At 44.4% G+C, this 22,623-nt stretch overlaps 1 protein-coding gene and 1 pseudogene across 4 annotated transcripts in view; one reads left to right on the top strand and one right to left on the bottom strand.

The window, feature by feature from the left end:
• COL11A1 (collagen type XI alpha 1 chain) overlaps positions 1 to 22,623 on the bottom strand; it is a 301,741-nt gene that overhangs the window by 250,080 nt on the left and 29,038 nt on the right. For all 4 annotated transcript variants that reach the window (XM_063135577.1, XM_063135570.1, XM_063135593.1 and 1 more), the window contains exon 2: positions 10,195 to 10,362. In XM_063135577.1, the coding sequence (XP_062991647.1) occupies positions 10,195 to 10,362 (168 nt within the window). The remainder of the gene's footprint in view (positions 1 to 10,194; positions 10,363 to 22,623) is intronic.
• Positions 19,482 to 19,547, top strand: LOC134413462 (U2 spliceosomal RNA; annotated as a pseudogene).

Here is a 22,623-nt window from a genome sequence, read left to right as displayed (position 1 = left end):
AGACCTTTTTATTCACTCAGTATTTTAACACTTAATTTTAACTTAAATTTAAATTATACTGTTTTAACTCTGTATTTTAACCTTATATCAATTTTGCTGCATGGTTTTATCCTGGTTGTGCTTTTTATATTGTATTTTGTATTTGTATTTTTAACTTGTTGGTTGTTTTATGATGATTTTAATTTTTGTGAACCGCCCAGAGAGCTTCGGCTATTGGGCGGTATAAAAATGTAATAAATAAATAAATAAATAAAAATAAATAAATAAATAATCATGATTAACATTAGATAATCCCATGTATTATATGGGTCGACGTACAAGAAATCAGATCCAAATACATTGGGAGAGGATGGATTGCAAACACTGCCATGATACATTTCCTTTTCGAAACCCAGGGAAATTCAATGAGTAAAATAAATAAAGGCTGCCAACTTAACACCAGCGTTAAGGCTATCTTGCATTGGCTTAAGCTCCACAAAGCTAGGAAATTGGAAGCTGAGGCACCTTTCGCCATCCTTATACTAGCTCAACACAGAAGGGGTTTTTGTGTGGCGATGCCTTAAGACTGAATGACCTGAGAGCTCAAGTTACTTTTTCTGGATTTGCAATGAGGAAAAAAACATTCTTTCTTGACCACATTGAGATTTCCACCAGCTGGCATGCTGTAAGGCATCTGCAGTTGCTCTGGAACCTGAGGTGTCTGGTGGGGGTAGAACGGGGCTGAATAGTATGGTGTTGCCATTAAAAAAAAATGTGACACGCATGCACTTCCAGAACATTTTTTTAAAAAAATCTCAAATGACATCATTTCAACATTTCAACAGATAAGATGTGTGGTCTATAGTATTTGAGCTCAATTGTCCAACTTGGGGCCTTACTAGACCTGCCGGCTTATGCCGGCAGGGAGGCAGGGCCGAGGCACGCTAGCATTAGCGTGCCTCCCCCGGGCTTCCAGACGGCGGAGACGCAGGGAGGACGCAAGCCCTGCGTCGTCCGCCATTTTTTGTTTTTGTTTAAAGGGGCCGCGTGTGGCCCGAAGACGGCGGACAAGGTAAGGTTTTTTTTACTTTTTTAAAAAAAAACGGGGGGGGCGAAGGATGGCAGGGTGGGTGGCACGGGGGAGGGCTGGTGAGATCGTGGCGCCCGCAGCCGGAGCAAGCAGCCGCTCGGCGCTTGCCCGGGCAATGCCTGGCATGCCAGGCACTGTCCGGGCAAGCGCCGCTCGGCTGCTTGCTCGGGCGGCGCGCGGCACGATCTCACCCGCCCTCCCCCGTGCCACCCACCCTGCCATCCTTCGCCCTCCCCTCTCTTCCCCCCCCCCCCGCCGATGGGCACAGCGCTCCTATGAGTGCGAGTAAGCGAGGAGCCGTGAAAAGCCGCGGAAGTCGCTAGACGTTCCCCAGCTCCGGCCTGAGGCCAGAGCTGGGGAAAAAGCACGCCATAAGCGAATTCGCTTATGGCGCGTTGAAGGAGGCCTCAGCGCGGCCTGCCTCCGGATTCCCCTGTGCGTCATCTGGACGCACAGCAGGGAAACCGGGTCAGAAGGCGCGCTAAGGCCTCGTCTAGTAAGGCCCTTGGTGTTGTATGGCATCAGAGTAGAGGGCTTTAATACTATGCAGCACCTCAAATCATGGGCATCAGTACCATTCTCATCCATTACTGTATGAGAGGAAGCCCCCATTTCCCACAGCTTAACCCATCTTCCCAATCACTGATGTAAGCAATAGTCATGGGCCAATACCTAGGAGGATTCCATAGGCAGGTACGTTCATAGGACAATACAGGACCAAGGCAATGTGATGCATTTCCTCCCCTCTGGAATTGGGACTGAAGTTTAAATCCAGCCTGAATCAGCCTTCGCTTCCAATTTCCTGGCTTTGCGGAGTGTGAATCAACATGAGATAGCTTTAACTCTGGTCTTAAACTGGCACATTTTTACAATTGCGTTGTCTCTCAAAGCACACGTTCCTAACTGTATTTTCTGCTAAAGTACACATTTTTACACCTATTTTAGTATGGGTGGGGGAAGGGTTGAGCTGAGAACTGAATCGCAAAATTGGGAGAAGTGCAGAATCAAAAAGACAACTGTGTTCCAATCTGCAAAATGGTCCGGGAAGGTGCAGATCAGGTCGTTTGGCTTTGAAATGTGGACTGAACTAAATCCTTCAGCATCGCTAGCTCTAGTTGATGCGGGGTTTTGGTCTTGTTGTCTTCCATTTTCTCGTAACTATTATCCTGGCTGCCTCTAAAACCATTCTATATACAATACTAAGGTCTGGTGCTCTCTATTCATGTGATTCTTGTTCAAAATAGAATAATTACTTCTGATAACAAAGGGAGTTAAAATGTTCCTGCTGTGTCCACAAATGTCTCAGTGCTCTGTTCATTAAACTCTTCATATCTCCTCCTGCCCTTTTATTCAACTGGAGAACTATGGGTGTGGGTTCTTTAAGAGCTTTCTCTTTCTCTTGCTACCCGGCCCTGTTCAAATGCCTATTTTTTCACCTGCATGCCCTAGAGAGAAAAGCTCAAGAGGCCAGCTGGGGGCATAAATGCTCATTCCTTAGCTTAGTTCGAATGCAAGAAATCCTGCAGATGTTACCACCACCACATTTTGTGACATCCAGCAAGTAACCTGGGACCAAAGGATATTTTAATTTAGGTAACTGCCAACCAACAGCATGAGTGTATTTACCTTGGCATTCAAGACAACAACAACAACAGAGCAATTATCATGTAGCTGCCTAACCTTTTAACTGTATTACAGTGCTATTAAAAAAAAAGTGGGAGGATAGAACTTAAGTGCAAGTTAACACAAGACTTATTTCCCCTCAAGGGAATGTCTACCCTGCACTCTCAGGCCTGGCTTTGGCAGAGGGCGCTTATTCTTTGCTAACGGTTTCTAAAAGGCAACGGTCCAATGACCATTAAGGGGTTTTCAATGGCAAGGTCATTGCGATTTAAGGCTGAGTGACAGCTCCGTTCTACTAGCAGGTCTTATTCGTGTAAGTGAGCCTTTTTTAGACTCTGTGGCTAGAGTATTAGGTAGCAGGAAAACACAGATAAATCAACAGGACCCTGTTATACTGTTGAAGAGCAACCCTGAAGAGCAGCCAAGTTGGGTCAAAGCAACTAATGTCATTGTTCCTGACAAATTTAGAGCTCATTACTAGTCATGGCATGGCAGCTGCTGCTCAAACTGGCCTGGTTCACATGTAACAACAACCCAGAGTATGGGTTGCACATGGGTTGTTCTGTAATCCTGGGTTGTTGTTACATAAGAACCCTGCACCATGGTTTAACTATGTACATCACTGAGGTTACTACTGCATGCATCTGACAATGCAGACTCCCTGCCACAAAAACTTATACCATAATATCATTTGATAGCCTTTGAGGTCCTACAAGGTTATTATTTTTGCAAAATCATGGGTGTAACCTCAAAATCATGGGTGTAACTGTAGCACCAGCAGGTCACGAGGGCTGGCCCAAAATACTTTGCTGCCTGGTTTGAAGGACAAAATGGCCTCCTCCCATTCCATGTACAAAATCTGTTTGCACAGGCAGATGAATCTGTCTTCAACATTAATGATGGGGGAATAGCCTACTACCTTTAGGTTCAGTTGAGGACATCTTAAAGAGCACAGTGCAGGCTGCAAGGCACACAGCTCTCTTCCTGAACACCTTGCTGCTGCTTCCCAGCATCTGCCACCTAAGGCAACTGCCTCAGCCTGCCTAATGGTAGGGCCAGACCTGCAAGTCACACAGACAACATAAACAACAACCACTCCTTGCCACAACCGATGGTAAAAAAAGGTCCCACAGATAGTCCTGCATGCAATAAAATTCCTATATAGAAGGCATTTCAGTAGAGGAAATAACATGCAACACGCAAGTCGATCATCATAAGACTCAAGGATGTGGTGTGTGGCTGGAGAATGCTATAGAGTGCCTGTTTGTTCTATCATGTGACAAAACAAAAAGAAAAAGGTGTTGCAAGAAGGTGCCCCAAGTGTAGGTCAGCCTTCCCCAACATGGTACCCTCCAGGTGTTTTGGACTATATCTTTCAGCATATCTGACTGTGGCATTACCCCACAGTTCTGTTCCCTTAGGTATGTCTGACTTTGTATATCTAGTGAGTGCAGAATGTTGGACTGAGTGGGTGTGGCTGATGATGCTGTGAAAGGGAGGAGGAGTATAAATGGGGGAGTCTAGAGGGAGTTGGTTAGTTGGTTGGGAGTGTCAGTTAGGATTGTCAGTGGTGTGGAGAGTGAAAGGAGATAAGATTTGAAGAGACTTAAGATTACTGTCTTTATTAAAACTCGTAGATTAAGGTTAACTTGAATTTGAAGTAACTAAGATCTGTTAAACAAAAATAAACATTTTTGGCTTTTTTGTCTGCTTGGCTTTATCACCTGCTCTACTGTTACTATCGTAAACACCTTATATATCACCTTCAGTTTATTACATACACAGTAAAACCTTTTCAGATTCTAGCCTTTATACCCTCTCATATGAGGGAAAGGTTGTGTTTTACCCTACCCTGAGGTTGTTCAAGAGGTGGCACTTGGCTTGGGGAGGGTTTGTGTGCGTCAAGGCCTGGTGTGTGAGGCCTGGGTCGTGACACTGACTATTGCCCATCCTCACTGGGGCTGATGGGATCTGAGGTCCAAAACATCTGAAGGGTACCATGTTGGGGAACGCTGGTATCAGTAGATGTTATAGCAATATCATAGCCTGCAATCTTGTGCAAACTTAAACCTTGGGTAAGCCCCTATTGAACCCAGTGGGTCTTACTCCTGAATACACATGCACAGGGTTGCACTGCACGTCTGTTGCTCTGGGAAGTGAGCTTGCTGCTTTCAGGATAATAAATGTTTAAGAAGCTAAACAATATTTCCAGATGTTGAATGTGTAATTGTGCCTTTGAAGGTGGTTGTTTTCTGGTGCCCTTCTGTGCTCCATGTGCTAAGAAGCAAAATCACTTGCATTCTGCTAGGGATGTACGGATTTTGTTAAGTCTGTTCTGTCTGTAGTTCATAGATTGTCGACATCTTAGATTTGTCATACATTCATTGATAGAATCGGATTTATTTATTTTTTTAGGGATGTACGAGAATTTCATTTCTGCTTGCAAATGTGCATTAGCAAAAAGTGCAAAATTGAGCAAATGCACACTTCCATGAATCACACACACACACACACCAGTAAAAAACTGGTCTGCAAGTGCATGGAATCCGTGCAACTTGGAAAAAGCCAGTCCCTTGAGGAACCATAGGTTGGATTCATAGAAATCGAAACTCATTGCAATCCATTGCAGATTTCTCTGACATCACTACGTTCTGCGCACATGTCAGAGACACTGGTCTTAAGACTAATGAATGAAGAATAAGCAAGATGATGTTGAAAGTTAGTTGGAGAGAGGGATCCAAACGTTTTGGCTGGTTTTGATGCTGCCCCTCCTCAGAGATGTGGTATTGAGCAGGAGCTCTTCTGAGACCCAACTCAGCTCAGGCAAACTCCTGTTTTTCTAAACCCCTGAGCCTCTCTAAAGCTCAGAAGGATATCATGGAGAGCTTCTGTCCTTGTCTGAATCCTGGAGAAGGGCAGGGTGCTTTGTTTGACCTCTCAGAGAAGCTTGGAAAACAGCAAGACATGCTGTTTTATGGCCCTCTCAGAGGCTCAAAACACATGACGGAGGGTTCCCTGGCCTTCCCCAGGCTCTAGGAAAGCTGAGAGGCTCCACAATATTTATTTATTTATTTATTTATTTATTTATTTCATTTTTATAACGCCCAATAGCCGAAGCTCTCTGGGCAGTTCACATATATATAAAATTTGCTTGCTAATGTTGAGGTGGTGAATGCATTTGCAGACCCCTGGGTGGAGAACTGAAAAGCTATTAGTTGACAATATGATGCTAAGATGGCATCATATTTTCAACCAAACATCATGTCGAACCATTAAAATGGGACCAGGTACCCTTCAGTAATGCCAAGGCTTCATGATATCCTCAAGCTTTAGACATTAAGAGTACCATCCTATGCATGCTTAGACAGAAAAAGGGTCCTACAACTTCCAGCATTTCCCAACCAGTCGTTGACCAGATCTACACCAAGCAGAATATAGCACTATGAAAGTGGTATGAAAGTGGTATATAAGAGGCAGGAGCCACACCAAGCAGAATATAGCACTATGAAAGTGGTATGAAAGGAGTATATGGTATGTATCAATAGGACCCAACAATTGTCAGTGAACTTCAATATCGCTATAAAGCAGTAGTGTGGCTCCTGCCTTTTATATACCGCTTTCATACCACTTTCATAGTGCTATATTCTGCTTGGTGTAGATCTGGTCATTAACTACCTACAAGACTAATGTGGGAGAAGGGGGAAAGTCCTTTTCCCTAATGCAGCTCTGATCAATGCATGAACTAAGGAAAGCTGCTTTGATTTCTTGCAACAATAGCTTTCCAAGAGCAGCTAGAATAATCTCTCTATAACAATAATATCCCTGGCTAAAGCAAACGTGAATACATACAGTAGACCTGTGCTTGACAGAATCTCCAAGTTCAGCATCCTGTAAGCCTTTGCTGACAGGCAAACTAGAAACATCTGGCTTCAGATCAGATTCAACAGACAGGTCAAGGAGATTACAAGGCAGGACAGCCACAATATAAATATATGGTGAAAGGATATAAACCTCAATTCCATCAACAATAGAAATTCCATACTCTATAACAGCAAATTCTTCCACCCACACCAAACTTCCCCAAAGCTACTGCAGTATCCATCTCAATTCATCTACAAGATTAGGTCTTGATACGTAGCGTGAAATTAAACCACAGTTTTCCAGTTTGAATGCAATGGGAAACTGTGGTTTAACAAAACCCAGAACTATTTATTTGCTACATGCTAGCAAGTGAAGGGGGGGGAGAAAAGACACAATGCTCTTTTTTTATTATTATTGTCATGTCTGAACCACTCTACCGATTCTCGAGCAGCTTAATGGTGCGGTGAATTCCTGCCCAAACTTGGAAGTTTTAATTTAATTATTTATTTATAAACCATCTGAAATCTACAACAGTATGTTATGGTATCTGCATAGGTTTACCAGCAAAAAAACACAAAAACCCTTGACCATAATTGCATCACAAGATGTTTTAATGAAGGGTAAAGACTTCTAATGCTCTAATGGAATAACTAGGAACACCAGAAGAATCGTGTTGGGATCAGACTAAAGGCCTATATTTAGTCCAGCATTCTGTTCCACCAGTGGCCAACCAGATGCTTATAGGAAGCCCACAAGCAGGACATGAAGGCAAAAGGACCCCCCACTCATGTTCCCCACCAACTAGAGGTATTATTTAGCCATCATGACTAATAGCCATTGATAGCCTTACCCTGTATAAATTTGTCTAAATCCCTTCTAAAGCATTTGCAGTTTGGATGTACTCTAGCTAGACCTAAGGTTTATCCCTGGATCGTCCAGGGGTCAAACCTGTTCATCTAGGTGACACACAGGGGATCCAGTGCTCAGGCAGGGGCGAACCCTAGATGATCCCAGGATAAACCTTAGGTCTAGCTATGGCCCCAGACTCAGCTTTGAACCTGGATGACCAGGTCTCCGTGGTGGCCAAGAATGTGTTTTCATAGCTGAAGCTAGTGTGCCACCTGTGCCCATTCCAACAGATGTCTGATCTGCCCATGGTCACGCATGCCTTAGTTACATCTTGTTTAACCTACTAGAACACAGAGTGGGCTCACACAACACAATGACCCATGATGGTTTATTTTCCGGTACAACCAATGATGGGTTCGTGTGTTGTCTGTAGAAAGTTCCTCACCCCCATGTGGGATATTTCCCCCAAATAAACCACCCTGAAAACCCACAGTCCTCAGAAAGGGTTATTTTACCTGTGGTGGGTTAGTGTGTTTTCTGTTGTGCAGGCTGGGTCACAGAGATCACCTACAGAGCTGCTGGGAGAGAGGCAAAAGCAATACGCTCACACTGCTCCTCTCAAGTGATCTTTATTCTCACTGCAAATGAAGCTAGGATACCTGCAGGGGCGGTGCTTCCATAGAGGCCAGTTAGGCGGCTGCCTAGAGTGCCACAGTGGTAAGGGGGTGCCGAACGGCGCGCCCGGAAGTCACCCTCCCACTCCCAAAGCTGCTCTGGCCGAGTGAGGACAGCTTCCGGGCGCGCCGTTCCGAAGCCTTCCGCCCCCCCCGCCCCAGTGCCCCTGGCTTGGCTTCAGCTGGGTGTCCGCTCAGCAGCCAAAGCCAACCCGGGAAACTGGGGGGCGGGGGCAGGGGGCTCCACGTTCTGACTTCCGGCACGCACCAGACCTCAGAACGTGGAGCCGTCTGACCGCCCCCCCCCTCCCACCAGCTTCCTGGCTGGGTGCTCCCAGCCAAAGCCAAGCCGGGACGCTGGTGGATGGGGGGAAGGAACGGCTCCATGTTCTGACTTCCGGCACACGCCGGAAGTCAGAATGTGGAGCCGTCTGACTGCCCTCCCGCAGCTTCCTGGCTGGGTGCTCCCAGCCAAAGCCAAGCTGGGATGCTGGGGGGTGGGGGGAAGGAACGGCTCCACGTTCTGACTTCCGGCACACGCCGAAAGTCAGAACATGGAGCCGTCTGACTGCCCTCCACCAGCGTCCTGGCTTGGTTTCAGCTGGGCCCTCCCAGCCAAAGCCAAGCTGGGGAGGGGGGGAACAGACGGAAGTGGAGCTGCCCGCCCATCCACCCACGCCACCACAGCATCCCGCCAAGCCAGGAGGACTTCGGGAGAGGGACAGGTAACCTGTCTCTGCCTACCTGGGGTGGTGGGGGATATGGTGAGGTGGGAGGGGGTGAAAGCAGGTCACCTTGCCTAGGGCACAAAATAGCCTGGCACCGGCCCTGGACACCTGGGTAGGAAGGCTACAGGAGAAGGAGGGGTGAGAGGGGAGCATAAAATAAACTACTCTGTGTAGCTTGTTTCCCTGATTGTCTGATGGGAGGATAGTACGTTATTTGGCTATCCAGCATAGCTTGCCACCCATCATGGATTGGTGTGGTGTGTGAACCTAGCAGCATTCTATTTGGGTCTGCCATTGAAAACCGTTCAGAAACTTCAGCTGGTCCAGAATGCTGAGATCAGACTGCTGACCAGGGCTGTTTACAGGGAACACATGACTCCCTTGTTACAACTGCTTCATAGCTACCAGTTTCTTGCCCATTTTTGTACAAATCACAATTTGTGCAAAATTGTGACTAGGAACATTACCAGAAATCATGATTTGCACAAATTCCCGGCTGTAAATAGAACAATTTGTGCAAAATAACGCAGGCGTAAATAGTCATTAACACCTGCAATTTGGGGCAAATTGTGTTATTTATGGCCTGAAATTCCCAGAAATTGCAATTCCCTGATTTTGCACAAAATCATGGTTCATGGATTAAAAAAAAAGTCATGAACTTTTGTCAGGCACCCATGGATTGTCTGGTGGTTCATCCCATGTACCTGGCAGGGTTAGACAAGTGGCAGGAATCCAATGAGCAGGGCACGAACAAGACGCCAGGGGAGTTCGCCCATCCCTCGTTTTTGGTAGTGTTCCAAGGCTATGGAACTCCCTCTCAAGGGAAGCCAGGTTTGTTCCCTTTTTGATATCCTTCCGTTGGCAGACAAAGACTGCTTTACTTAAGAAGACCTTTAACATGTAAGTGGGTTTGGTGGGTTGAGTACAATTTTTAATAATATTTTTTCTGTAATTGTTTTGTTTTAATCGCAGTTTAATGGATTGTTTAATCAATTTTAATTGGTTCTCTAAGCCACCTTGTGCACCATATTTTTGTAGAGAAGTGGAGAATTAATTAAATTAGCCATCCAGTGTGTTGGCCAACACTATACACTGTGGCAAATTGACCTTATAATGGTAGCTTTATAACAGTGGTGCTGAACCTCAGATTAACAGGTCAAATCAGGCCCTCCAAAACAATCCATTAAAATGCAATAAAAAACAAATTACAGAATATATATATATATATATATATATATATATATATATACACAACAACACCCAAACCACAGACCTTAACATCCCTGTTTTATGATCTGGTCACTAGACAAACAAAGTCAAGAGAATGGTAAATGCTAAAAATCAACATCACAATTTAGACATACTCACGCACAGACACACATACACTCACCTGGGTACAATTGTTTGGTTGGGGCACTCAGTTGTGCATTTTTTGAAACTTTGTAGGCAACATCTGATCCTTTGGAATTCCTTCGGTTTATGCAAAATCCTGCTGTTTTTGATATTCCTTCCGGCAAAGTATGAAACTCTAATGCTTTGAGCACATCGACTGGTTCAGCTGAAAAATAAGAGAAAGAAGAGGAAAACAGATTATTTATACGCCTTTCAAAATACTACAAACTTTTTAAAATCTGAACTGTTATATTCAGGCCCTTGTAAAAGTCTCCATATCATGGTATTAGTGTAAAAATCTCCGATGCGGTGAAAAAAGGAGAAGCCCAAAATGGTCCCATTGGTCTAATGACAGAGTTGGCCCTGGGCTCCCTTGCATTTGCTGTGTTTTACTATAGGTCAGGACCTTATCAAATCCAGTATAAGGCTAGCTTTAATCAAGACTGAATACAACAAGCTGGTGTCCCTCCACGCCGCTAATTATAAACCTGTCTTGTGCTCCAGTTCAGATGCAGAAGCACAGAAGCGGATATGGCAGCAGAAAGATTGTCAGGGAATCAAATGTGGGGTGTGAAGATCTGGTTGTGCATATCCCCACCTAATGAGGTTGGGTTGGCTAGCTGGGGGAGGAAGTCTAAGGTGAGAACAACAATGGAAAATCAGAGCAGATCATCCAGATCAATCATACTTATGAATCAATCCAGATCATCATACTTATGTAGAGCAGAATATGATAGGATTCTCCCCACCTACCCACTCCAGCCCTGTTTTTAAACATTCCATCTTCGTCAGATACGGATATCAAAGTTCTACAATGACCTTTACATTATTATTATTTATTATTATTATTTATTTATATAGCACCATCAATGTACATGGTGCTGTACAGAGTAAAACAGTAAATAGCAAGACTCTGCCGCATAGGCTTACAATCTAATAAAATCATAGTAAAACAATAAGGAGGGGAAGAGAATGCCAACAGGTACAGGGAAGGGTAAGCAGGCACAGGGTAGGGAAAAACTAACAGTAGAAAGTAACAGTAGAAGTCTGCACAACATCAAGTTTTAAAAGCTTTAGGAAAAAGAAAAGTTTTTAGTTGAGCTTTAAAAGCTGTGGTTGAACTTGTAGTTCTCAAATGTTCTGGAAGAGCGTTCCAGGCGTAAGGGGCAGCAGACGAAAATGGACGAAGCCGAGCAAGGGAAGTAGAGGCCCTTGGGCAGGCGAGAAACATGGCATCAGAGGAGCGAAGAGCAATGTGAAATGTGTGCCTCAAAGAGGTTAAGTGATTTTCGACATTTACCTCTGCCTCCCACTTTGTTACTCCTTTCTAAGCAGATTCTTAGACCAAAGGCATTCAGCACGAGCCCCTTTGAGATATGAAAGCATGCTAGGCAAATGAGCATCTGAGCTTGGAAATGGGAAACAACCAAATCACCCTGTGGGCGTCAGATGGCAGAATGGCTGAGGTTCAGAACCCTGGGCCATGGGTCAGGAAAAGACAGTCAGTGTTGCAGGCTGCTGGGCCAAAGGCAGGGAATATGCATGACTGGCAGGCACATAAGAAGAGCCATGCTGGATCAGACCAAGGGTCCATCTAGTCCAACATTCTCTTCATACAGTGGACAACCAGTTGCCCATAGGAAACCCACAAGCAGGACATAAGTGCAACAGCTCCCTCCTGCCCATGTTCCCCAGCAACTGGTATACATAGGCATACCACCTCTGATACGGGATGTAGCATATAGCCATCAGGACTAGTAGCCATTGTTAGCCTTCACCTCTGAATTTGTCCAATCCCCTTTTAAAGCCATCCAAATTGGTGGCCATCTCTACATCTTGCGGTAGCATATTCCACAATTTAACTATGCACTGTGCAAAGAAGTCCTTCCTTTTATCTGACCTGACTCTCCCATGGGATGACTCCCTCTCCAGGTTCTAGTATTATGAGAAAGGAGAAAAATGTCTCTCTACGCACCAACCAGAGAAAGGCTGAGGAGACTGTCTCATAACTTGAGAGAGAACCTAGGGAGGTGGGAGGATTGTAATAAAACTCACCATGCCTTGGGCTAAAGCTGTTGCTTCAAGGCTGACCCTGCTGTAGTCCCACCCCAGCAAATAGTTCACAGGAAAACACACACATAACCATCAGAATGCAAAACCCTTCCATAAATGAATCCATAAAAGGTAGGTTCAGTTAAAGAATTCAGCAGCCAAATACAGCCACCATGGTTGACACATGGCTTCCTTCTAAGTATCATTTTGCATGGCATATAGAAAGAAAGATGAAGGGAACAAAGTATAAGGTGTTACTTAATCTGAAAAGTACTCATAAAGACATGTAGATGGCTACATGTCCTTATATTGGTCTCAGTCAGCACAGAGGAACATAAGAATGTAAGAGAAGCCCTGCTGGATCAAACCAAAGGCCTACCTTTCTCTTCCCACAGCAGCCAGACAGCTCATATGGGAAGTCCACAAGCAGGACATGAGCACAATCACACCCTCCTGCTCATGTACCCGAGCAACTGGTATTCAGAAGCACATTGCTTCTGATAGTGGAGGTAATATAAAGCCATTATGACTAGTAGCCACTGAATCCTCCATAAACAAAATCAGGGTGAGAAGAGAATGAGTCTGTTCAGACAACACGCTAAGCTATGGTTAGGCCACTAACCCTTTTGGAGCAAAGTGTTAGTGAGCGTGTTTAAACTGTGGTTATGTAGTCACCATGTTCAGGAATGGTTCACATGGCATGCGAAGTCATAATGTTTAGGTCAAAATACTTAACCACCATGGCTCAGCATGTCGTCTGAACAGGGTCGAAGAATTACAACAACAGGACCAGCCTGGTTAAAAATAGGAAGAGGTCCTATTATGCAGAAGAGATGTAATCAAAGAAGAAGAAAAACTGAACTACTACTTTGATTTAATCCAGGCCCACCTTGAATTGGGATCCCTATAATTTGAGCAGGGATGCTTGCATATTACCGCTCCCCCACTTCACAGTATCGACCCAAACCTAGTTTTAAGAAAACTGTACCACATATAACACGTGTGAAATAATAAAGTTCTAATGTGATGGAGAGCAGTTCACAGGAGTCTGAAAAAGAGGAGCAGGGTGCCTCTCCTGATCAACTGAATACCTAGTAACTTATTAGGGAGGAAAACACACTTTTATTATCTAGAAGAGAAGAAGATTATTATTATTTTTACTAAAGAACTTAAGTTGTTTTCCTTTACATGGGGCATGGCTAGACAAGGGGGGTGAAGGGGGGTGATCTCTCTGTGTTGTTGTTTTTTAAAAAGCCCGACCCCACTCCCCCACACCTCTGATGGGCACAGAGCGCTTGCAGAGCCCTGTGCCTGGTTCCCGGCTCTTTGCGTTTACTTACGAGGAGTCAGGACTATACTGGGATGGCTGCCCACACGTCCCGCGGTCTCATGATCATCCCGGGACCACGGGAAAAAGCGAGAAAAATGTGTAGGGCCATATCCTGTGGAAATGCAGGGATCATCCCTCCCTGCTCCCAGGATCCCCTGTGCCTTATGTGGATGCACAGGGACAATCCCAGGATGATCCCCGGGATATTGCGCTGTCTAGCCATGCCTATGGTATCTATTATTATGGGCTACTCCTCATGCTATCGACATAATTTACCATGAATAACGCTAGTGGTGTTCACACAATCCAGAGGATTGTATCCAATTGCGTTATTTATATCATAGAATAGCAGAGCTGGAAGGGGCCTACAAGGCCACCAGCAGAAGGTAACTACTGGTGGAATTGATTTCTCCTTCCTCCCTGCAGATGTCCCCCAAATCTGCTCCAGAAGGCTGGGGGCCCCTCTGGAGCAGATTTAGGGCACATGGGGAGGAAGGAACAGGAAGTTCTCATGTAAGAGTTGGATCCAACCCAAATTACCAAAATCTGGTAACTATATTAAGATACACAACTATATTAAGGATATACAACTCATGAAAAAGCATTGTTTAGAAATATGCATAGAACTGTACGGCTAGTAACAACCTAAAATAAGAACAGAGGTTTGGTCTACCCTTCAACACCATACCATCGGTGTTGTCTTTGATCCCTCTCTTTCATTCTCTCCATGTATTCACTGAAGTGCTACCGTATTTCTTCGATTCTAAGACGCCATCGATTGTAAGACGCACACTAATTTCAGTACCACCAATAGAAAAAAGCTTTGATTTTAAGAAATAATAAATGCACCCGTGATTCTAAGATGCACCCCATTTTTAGAGATGTTTATATGGGGGGAAAAGTGTGTCTTAGAATCAAAGAAATACAGTAAATGTTGTAAGGGTGCAATCCTATGCATGCTTAGATAGGGGGGGGGGGAAGCCCTACAATGCCCAACATTCCCCAGAATTGTGCCCAAACTCACCCTTTCCTTTCTTCAGGTGCAACATTCTTGGTCACTGCCTCATCATTTCTTGCATTGACTATTGCAACACTCTTAGAGCAGGTTTGGATGTCACGATAAACCATCGTTATCGTGATGTCTGAATTGGCCATTAATGTACTGGCATGGACTCTTTCCCATTCAGCTCATCTAATCCGTTTTGCTCAGCGTTGTGATCATGTTACTTCCTTGTTCCCGCTCTTCCTTCTCAAATTATGTTTCAATGCCTACTATTTTCAAATGCCTTTATTCTCTTATGCCCACTTATCTGTATACTGTTTTCTCCGTGCCCTTTCTTGCTTTCTTCATTCACTCCTCTACAGCCTTCTCATTAAACCCAAACGGTCATCCTCCATTTGCACAATGGTGTCCTTTCACATCTTGTTGCTCCTTACTGTTATAACTCTTCCTGACCTCCTTCAAGGACCAGGGCCTAACAGTGCAATACTATATTATTAAATTCTTCTTCTTCTTCTTCTTCTTCTTCTTCTTCTTCTTATTATTATTATTATTATTATTATTATTATTATTATTATTATTATTATTTATTACATTTATATACCACCCCACAGTCGAAGCTCTCTGGGCAGTTTACAAAGGTTTAAACAATGAACATGAAAAAACAATATACAAAATTTAAAACCATAAAAAGCAAAAAACAGAAGGAAGTTCCAATTATTTCAATGGGGCAAACTCCCAAGTAAGTACCCAAAGGATTGCAACTTAAATCTTTTAGCTTTATAGACAGCCCCCAGTTACTGTAAGCCAGAAGTGGGCAATTTGTGGTTCTCCAGATGTTTGATCTCCAGCTCCCATCATCCCTCACCACTGGCTATGATGTAGGAGCTTGAGAAAAATGAGGACAATAACATTGGTAGGCCCTAGCAAACATTCTTAAATATGCAAATCAAAGCATTGAAGAAGGTCTAAACATAGGATGCGTAATTGTCAGGCTGCTGGACCCAATTCTGATGGGCTCAGGTAGACATATGCTAAGAATTAAGGAATTAAGGTTCCTCTGACCTCAGAGCCAGGAAACTGTGCTCCTTGACCCTCAGCCTCCCAGGTGGTACAGAGAGAACCATGCCAGCTCCCTCTCTGCACTTGGAGAATGGAGTGCAGAGATGGGGAAAAGGGGTCATTCCAGGGAAGGAGAAGAGACTGGGGCAGCTGCAATATGACATATTCCATGGTCACCCCAGCCTTCTTCTTTCCCCATGAATTGCTGCCACTAGATGGGTGAAATCGCCCATCTAGCAGAAATGCAGGGTGCCTGGAATGTGGAGTCAAAGATCAGCTCTCCTGTCCTCCTCCACTAAACTGGATATTCAGCAGCCTCTGAGTTCAGAGGCTGCCGTCAATCCACATAGGGCTGTTCCCTTAATTTACTTTGGAGTGGGGAAAGCTCTTTAGTTGTGCTATTGTTAGATAGTAGGGACCCAGGAACCTCGGCCAATCTACTAAAAATCACCCAAAAATCTACCAATAGTTCCTAATCTACCTTCTGTCCACGCCTGGACTAAAGGAACATGAGGCAGATGCAGGTGTAAGCATGCCATACGGAACATATTCAGAAAGACAAACCTAAATTGGGCCAGCTCTGCCACTGGACAAATGGGGCAGTTGTCCTGGCTGCAAAGCCTTGAGAGGGGATGTAACAGAAGAGTGAGTGGAGGGAGTGATTGGCAGGTGACACCAGAATGGAATGTTGGGTGGAGCTAGTAGCAGTTGGAGAAAGTCGGTTCGAAGAAGGGCAGTTATGGAGGAGTCAAAGAAAGGGAGAGTGGAGTTAGGATGGGGAGATATTGAGAGGAATTAGGGGCCAGACTGAGATGACCAAAGAGCTCCATGCCCCCTGCCTGTTTCCCGCCTCCTCATGTTTACTCATGAGGAGGCAAGACAAAGCAGGGGCAGTCACCCACATATCTCCCACGATCCCGGGATGGTCCCAGGACCGCAGAAAACCTGGGAAATGCCCAGTTTCCAGTTTCCTGAGGTTTCCCTGGGGTCATCTCCGGTTGACCCCAGGATCCCCTGTGCATCATTTGGATGCACAGGGACGACCCCAGGGCAATCCCAGGGAAAAACAGCAGTGTGGAAAGGGCCTTAGTTAAGTTAGTCAGTGTGTAGAATCAGAGACAAAGTGTGAATGAGAATTGAGGGAGAGACAATATGGAAAGCAGAGTTGTAGCGTTTGGTTTTAGAATCATCATCATCATGATCCTGCTGGTGTATTATTTCTTGTTTGTTCTGAACACTGACCTGTGTGAACAAAGTGCTGTATTAGATGGACCCTCAGACCGATCCGGCAAGGCTCGTCTTATGTTCTTAAAAATATATGTGTTGATACTTATAAATACCAATCTTTTGATCTGGGTGGATTTGAAGATTCACATATCTCACCCCACATGCTAAGGATTTCAAGAAGAGAGTCTACTGCTCTCTGTAAAGCAGTAGGTGGTAGTAGCTGGGGTTTTGAGGAGTCCTGGGAAAAGTGACCTCTAGGGCCAGGGCTTTCCAGGTACCGCTAGAAATATTTATTTAGTTATTTATTTTTAATCAATTTTTATTATAAGATTTGACAAAATTAAAACAAACAATCCCCCAAATAAAACGATGCAAGAGTGTTCGGAAACTCCAGCTGGTTCAAAGAGCTGCAGCCAGCTTGTTGACTGGGGGCTTTGCTAGACCTGCTGGGATAAGCCGGCAGGGAGGCGGGGCGACGGCGCGCTAACTTTAAAGCGCGCTGCCCAGCCTCCTAGACGCCCTGCAGCATCGGCCATTTTTTTTTTTTTTTTTTTTTGGTTAAAGGGGCCATGTGCAGCCCGAAGCCGAAGGCAAGGTAAGGGTTTTTTTTACAAAAAATTAAGGCCCCCTGCCCGCCCCATCTCCTCCCTCCCAATGCCTGATGACCCCCTCCCCCCTCGCTCGCCCATGCCCGATGCGTGGCCTCCCCTCGCCCCTGTGCCGTGCCCGGCTGCCTTTCCCTCACCCCCTGTGCCAGCCCCGTGTGCCCGGCTGCTTTTCCCTCACCCTCTGTGCCATGCCCGGCTCCCTTTCCCTCGCCCCCTGTGCCAGCCCCGTGTGCCAGGCTGCTTTTCCTTTGCCCCCTGTGCCAGCCCCGTGTGCCCGGCTGCCTTTCCCTCGCCCCCTGTGCCAGCCCCCGTTGTCTCCCCCGGGATCCTCCCTCCTGGCCCGATGGGCACAGCGCTCAGCGCTGTGGCCAGTCCGCGGCTTTTTGTGGCTACTCGCGAGTAAGCGAGTAGCTGCAAAAAGCTACGGAAGTCTCTAGACGTTCCTCAAGCCGGAGCTGCGGAAAAGGCACGCCATAAGCGACTTCGCTTATGGCGTGTTAGAGGAGGCTTCAGTGCGGCCTGTAGCCGGATTCCCCTGTGCGTCATGTGGAAGCACAGCAGGGAAACCGGCTCTCAAGGCGCGCTAAGGCCTCGTCTAGGAACGCCCTGGGACTGGTTACAGGGAGCACACAACTCCCCTGTTAAAACAGCTCCCCTGGCTTCCAGTCTGTTTCCGGGCACAATTCAAAGTGCTGGTTATGACCTATAAAGCCCTATATGGCTTTCTCCCTTATGAGCCTGCCCGTGCTTTAAGATCTTCTGGAGGAGCCCTTCTTTCAGTCCCACCATCTTCACAGGCACGCTTGGTGGGAACATGGGAGAGGGCCTTCTCGGTGGCTGCTCCAGTGCTCTGGAACTCTCTTCCCGGGGAAGATAGGCTGGCTCCCTCCTTGATGGGCTTTTAGAAGCAGGCTAAAACTTTTTTGTTCCAGCAGGCCTTTGGGGAATAATCTTGCCCTCCATCTATGTTAATGTCTTATAATTTTGTTGTGTATTTTTAACGTTTATGGTTTTGTTCCACCCCCCGCCCCCATGTATGTTTTAAACTTTGTAAGGCCGCCTTGAGGCCCAGCATTGGGCAAAAGGTGGGATACAAATAAATATAATAATAATAATAATAATAATAATAATAATAATAATAACAACAACAACAACAACAACAACAACAACATACTCTAAAGGCCTCAGTTTCAAATATTACAACTAATAGGACAACATTCTAAAAAGGAGGAGGCGGGGAAGGAGTAAATTGCACGTAAACTTAAAGACAGACCAAATACTGAAATATTAGTCCATCCACTCTTTCAAATGTTGCTAGTTGTTGTTAGGCCCCTAGTTATGTCACATCTTCGTAGCAAAGTGGTAGGATTCAAATAGATTATTATTTATTTTTACAAAGTAGAATAAAAGGCATCAGGGGCTTATCACGAGAACAAATTATTTAAAAGAGCAAGAAACACACAGTTATTTCCCGGCTGCTGCCTCTGTCTCTCCAGCCTTCCAGTTAAACTCTGTTCTAGTGAAGGGAACACTGTATGAGGGAAACAGCTTGTAATTAAAGGTTCTCTGTGCTTGGCATTACCCCTGATATTTGAATACCTGGATGGAGCAAAAGGGTAAATAATAGTTTGCCCAAGAAGATCTTCACTAGGTCTGGTTCTCTCTATATAAACTGTGCAGAAAAGCACAAAGTTAATGGAACCCGTAAAAATGTAATGTGGAGATTGTTACTGATAGAACATGACAATGTAGTGTGTTACAACAATAATCCATGGGAACCGCATATTATAGCCTAAAAACCACTGTATAGGCTAAGCATATACAACGCAGGCTAAATGCATACAATTATTCCAGCTATACATAAAGATTATATATTAGAATTGTTATATAGAAAATGGCTCAGAACTCCTCCACACAAAATGTGGTGAAGTTATTACTATAGGATAATAAAAATCAGCTGCCTGCTTACGTGACACAAGTTATATGTATCAACAAATATGTTTATCATCGCTTCTCGGCCTTTTGGCTAAGATCAAGTGTAGTATCAAATATGTTTATCATAGGCTACTTACGCATGAAAAGACAAAGAATGTGTGTGATCTATATGACCTGTTCCATAAACGCTACAAGAACACATTATCCAGGTAGTCTGGCATTTGCAAACATTCCTTGTTAATTCCCAATCAGTTAACTGAACTGAATGGACCGTATCCAATGTGAGTCCTTCTTAAAGTAGACCCAATGAAATCAATGGGATTTATGTTAGACTAACACTGGATACAAGTCAATGTGTGAGCAACAACAGACCACTAAGTTTCCTGCGATAAAAAGCTTTTAGAATTATAGAATTTGTGGATCCTTTCCTATCTCCCATCTTCCAATTATTTCTAACATCTCAGATGAAAGAAAGGAGGTGGGGAGAAATCATGCAAAAGTCCTTCCTGGCCCAGTATTAATAACAATGAGTTTCTCTCACAGTGTGGGGTGGTAATCAACTTGGGTCCAGGGGCACTTGAGAGTTTATGGCATGAAATGATGTTAAAAGAGGGCATGAAAGGGATACTGCTATATTTGTATCCTACTGATCTTCCAAGGTGCTCAGAATGGGTATATGGGTTCAATCCATTTTATCCTCACAGCAGCCCTGGGAGATAAGACTAGGTTGAGAGACAGTAGACTTGCCAAAGGCCAGTCAGTGAGCTTCGTAGCTGAGTGGGATTTGAACCCAAGCCTCTCTCATCCAGATCCAACACTTTATCCACATGTCTTTCACTTCAGTAAAATATTCCACAAAATTGCCAGAAAAGCACTTAGGTTAAAATTCTTTTTAACTGCAACTCCCACCCACCCACTAGCAAATAAAAAGAAAGCTATAGAAATGTTAAGAGGAAGATGTTAACAACATTCACAGGGCAAACTTATGTTTATGGATTCTTAATCCAGGGACTCGATTAGGTGACTCTTGGGAGACATTCCAGCTTAATGGTCTTATGATGGTGATTGTAAAAACCAGACTGTATAGCTCTGATTACTTTAGAGAGCAATCCTATGCTATCAGAGCGAAGCGTCTGATATCAAAGGCTCTGCGTCTTCCTATGTCTTGCCATCTCTTGCCAACAGGGCGGAAGTGTAGTGGGAGAAAGGGTTTCTTGTATTTTTCTTTTATCTAGGGATGAAAGAGAAATGGCTCCCACTGCTGGCAATGGAAGGAAAAAATTAGACACACCCAATGTTTTCTGGGTACAGAGGCAGGGTTGGAAACGAAAGCTGACAATCCCTCTCACCCCCACTAGAATGCCTCAAAATGCCAATTTCTCTAGGAGAAGGGGGGCTCTGATATTTAATACATTTTAAATAAATAAATAAATAACTGAGCTCATAGCTTTATCTGTGGCCTCAAAGTGTTTTCTCTGAACCACCCTATGTGATCTTAGAAATATTGTGTCTAACAAATATTCAGACCAACCAAGCTAATTACCGTCTAGATCTTGTTGGGATGAAAGTAAGCATAGGCGTGTACAGCACATTTCATTAGGGTCTGCACCCAGGGATATTTTTTTAAAAAAAGATGATCATTTATTGAACGCTCAGTCATAAAGGACATTATTTTTATTCATTTATTTATTAAACACTGTAGACATTGATGCCCTATTCCGCATTTCACTTGCCTGATTGCGGGAGGGCCATTGCAGGTGAGGAGGGGGGGAATGAGAAGATGTTCCTCAAGCACCAACGCTGGTAGGGCTTTGTGGTGACACTGGCTGAAGGAGGGGCTTACGAGGCGATATTAGCCTTCGGGGCCCATCCTTCTGGACTCTTTGTAGTGTCGCTCCCAGCAAAGCGATTCCTTCTCGCTCCTGTTTCCAGGAGCAACAGTATACTGTCAAGGTGGTGGCAGCAGAGACCCCACTAGGTCCCTGCTCAATGGCCCACTCAATTTGGTGCTTATTGCTTGAAACATTAGGGAGTGCCTGGGCACACCTAGCACACCCCTTGCGCACACCTATGAAAGTAAGTGAAATGCGTTAACCTATGTTGGACATGAAAACCACATTGTTCATATGTTACCAGCATTTTAGTGCCTGGTTTTATAATCTCAGCCGAGATGTTATGAATACATTAGCTAAAAAAAAAAGAGTAGAGGAACAATTCACACCACCATTTTCAGATGGAAAAGATTTCAGCTCAGTTTTCACATGGATATATATGTAATTTCAAGGCCATGAAATGTGGAGGAACATTCACCTCTTTCTCCCATGAAAATGAAGGAAAGAGTTCAGTTTTAATTACTTTTCCACACACACAAAAAACACATGCATTTTTCGAATGCAGTTGCGAATTCAGGAATCTGCAAACAATTTTTGAAACAATGTGTCCCTGTTCACATTCGTGGTTTCGAATGGGACACATTTGGATAATAATGCAAACTGAACTGAAATTCTTGTACATCCTTAGTCTATTCCGAATCTGGTTTAAAGATAAAGAAGCAGAATACCAAATTCTAGCCAAAAAGAGATATTACGTGCTTCCAGGCAAGGCTATTATTCACCCTGCCACATTCATAGTTTACAGGGGCTCCAGACGACAACATCTGCCATTTGTAACCCTCCCGTGTTTTCTCTCCAATTCTTCCAACTTTTTTCTTACCAGATATCAGTTAAAGAGGAAAAGTCAGAATAGCTGCACAATGCCTTTTGACTAGGACCAGCCCAAGACATTTTGCTGCTTGAGACAAAGGACAATACGGTGGCCTTTCTCCCCTTGGAGACCTAACTGGCACCAACGCTGTCTTCGTTTCAGTACCAAGTTAAAATGTGGCTTTTTATCAAAGCCCGTGAGGGCTAAATTTGCCTAAAGCTACACATAGTTTTAATTGCTGTTTTATTGCTTTTAAATTTTCTACTGAATTTAGCTTGTTAATGGTTTAATATGTTTTTAACTGTGTACATTATATGTTGTCTTATACGGTTTGAATTGATTTTATCTGTATTCTGCCTTGAGATCCCAACAATATAGGGTTGGATATAAATGTTTTAACAAATAAATATACAAAAGCTGACTGGAGAGGTACTTGATTCTTGCTTCAGTGCTGTCTATGGGCCAGCATCCTCCACCACACCTGAAGCAGCAGACTAGCTTAGGGGGCAC

This window comes from Elgaria multicarinata, chromosome 1 (genome assembly GCF_023053635.1).
Source record: "Elgaria multicarinata webbii isolate HBS135686 ecotype San Diego chromosome 1, rElgMul1.1.pri, whole genome shotgun sequence".
In the NCBI taxonomy this organism is placed as follows: Eukaryota; Metazoa; Chordata; class Lepidosauria; order Squamata; family Anguidae; genus Elgaria; species Elgaria multicarinata.
The sequence above is the reverse complement of the archived record's forward strand: the minus strand, read 5'-3'. Positions and strand labels throughout refer to the sequence as shown.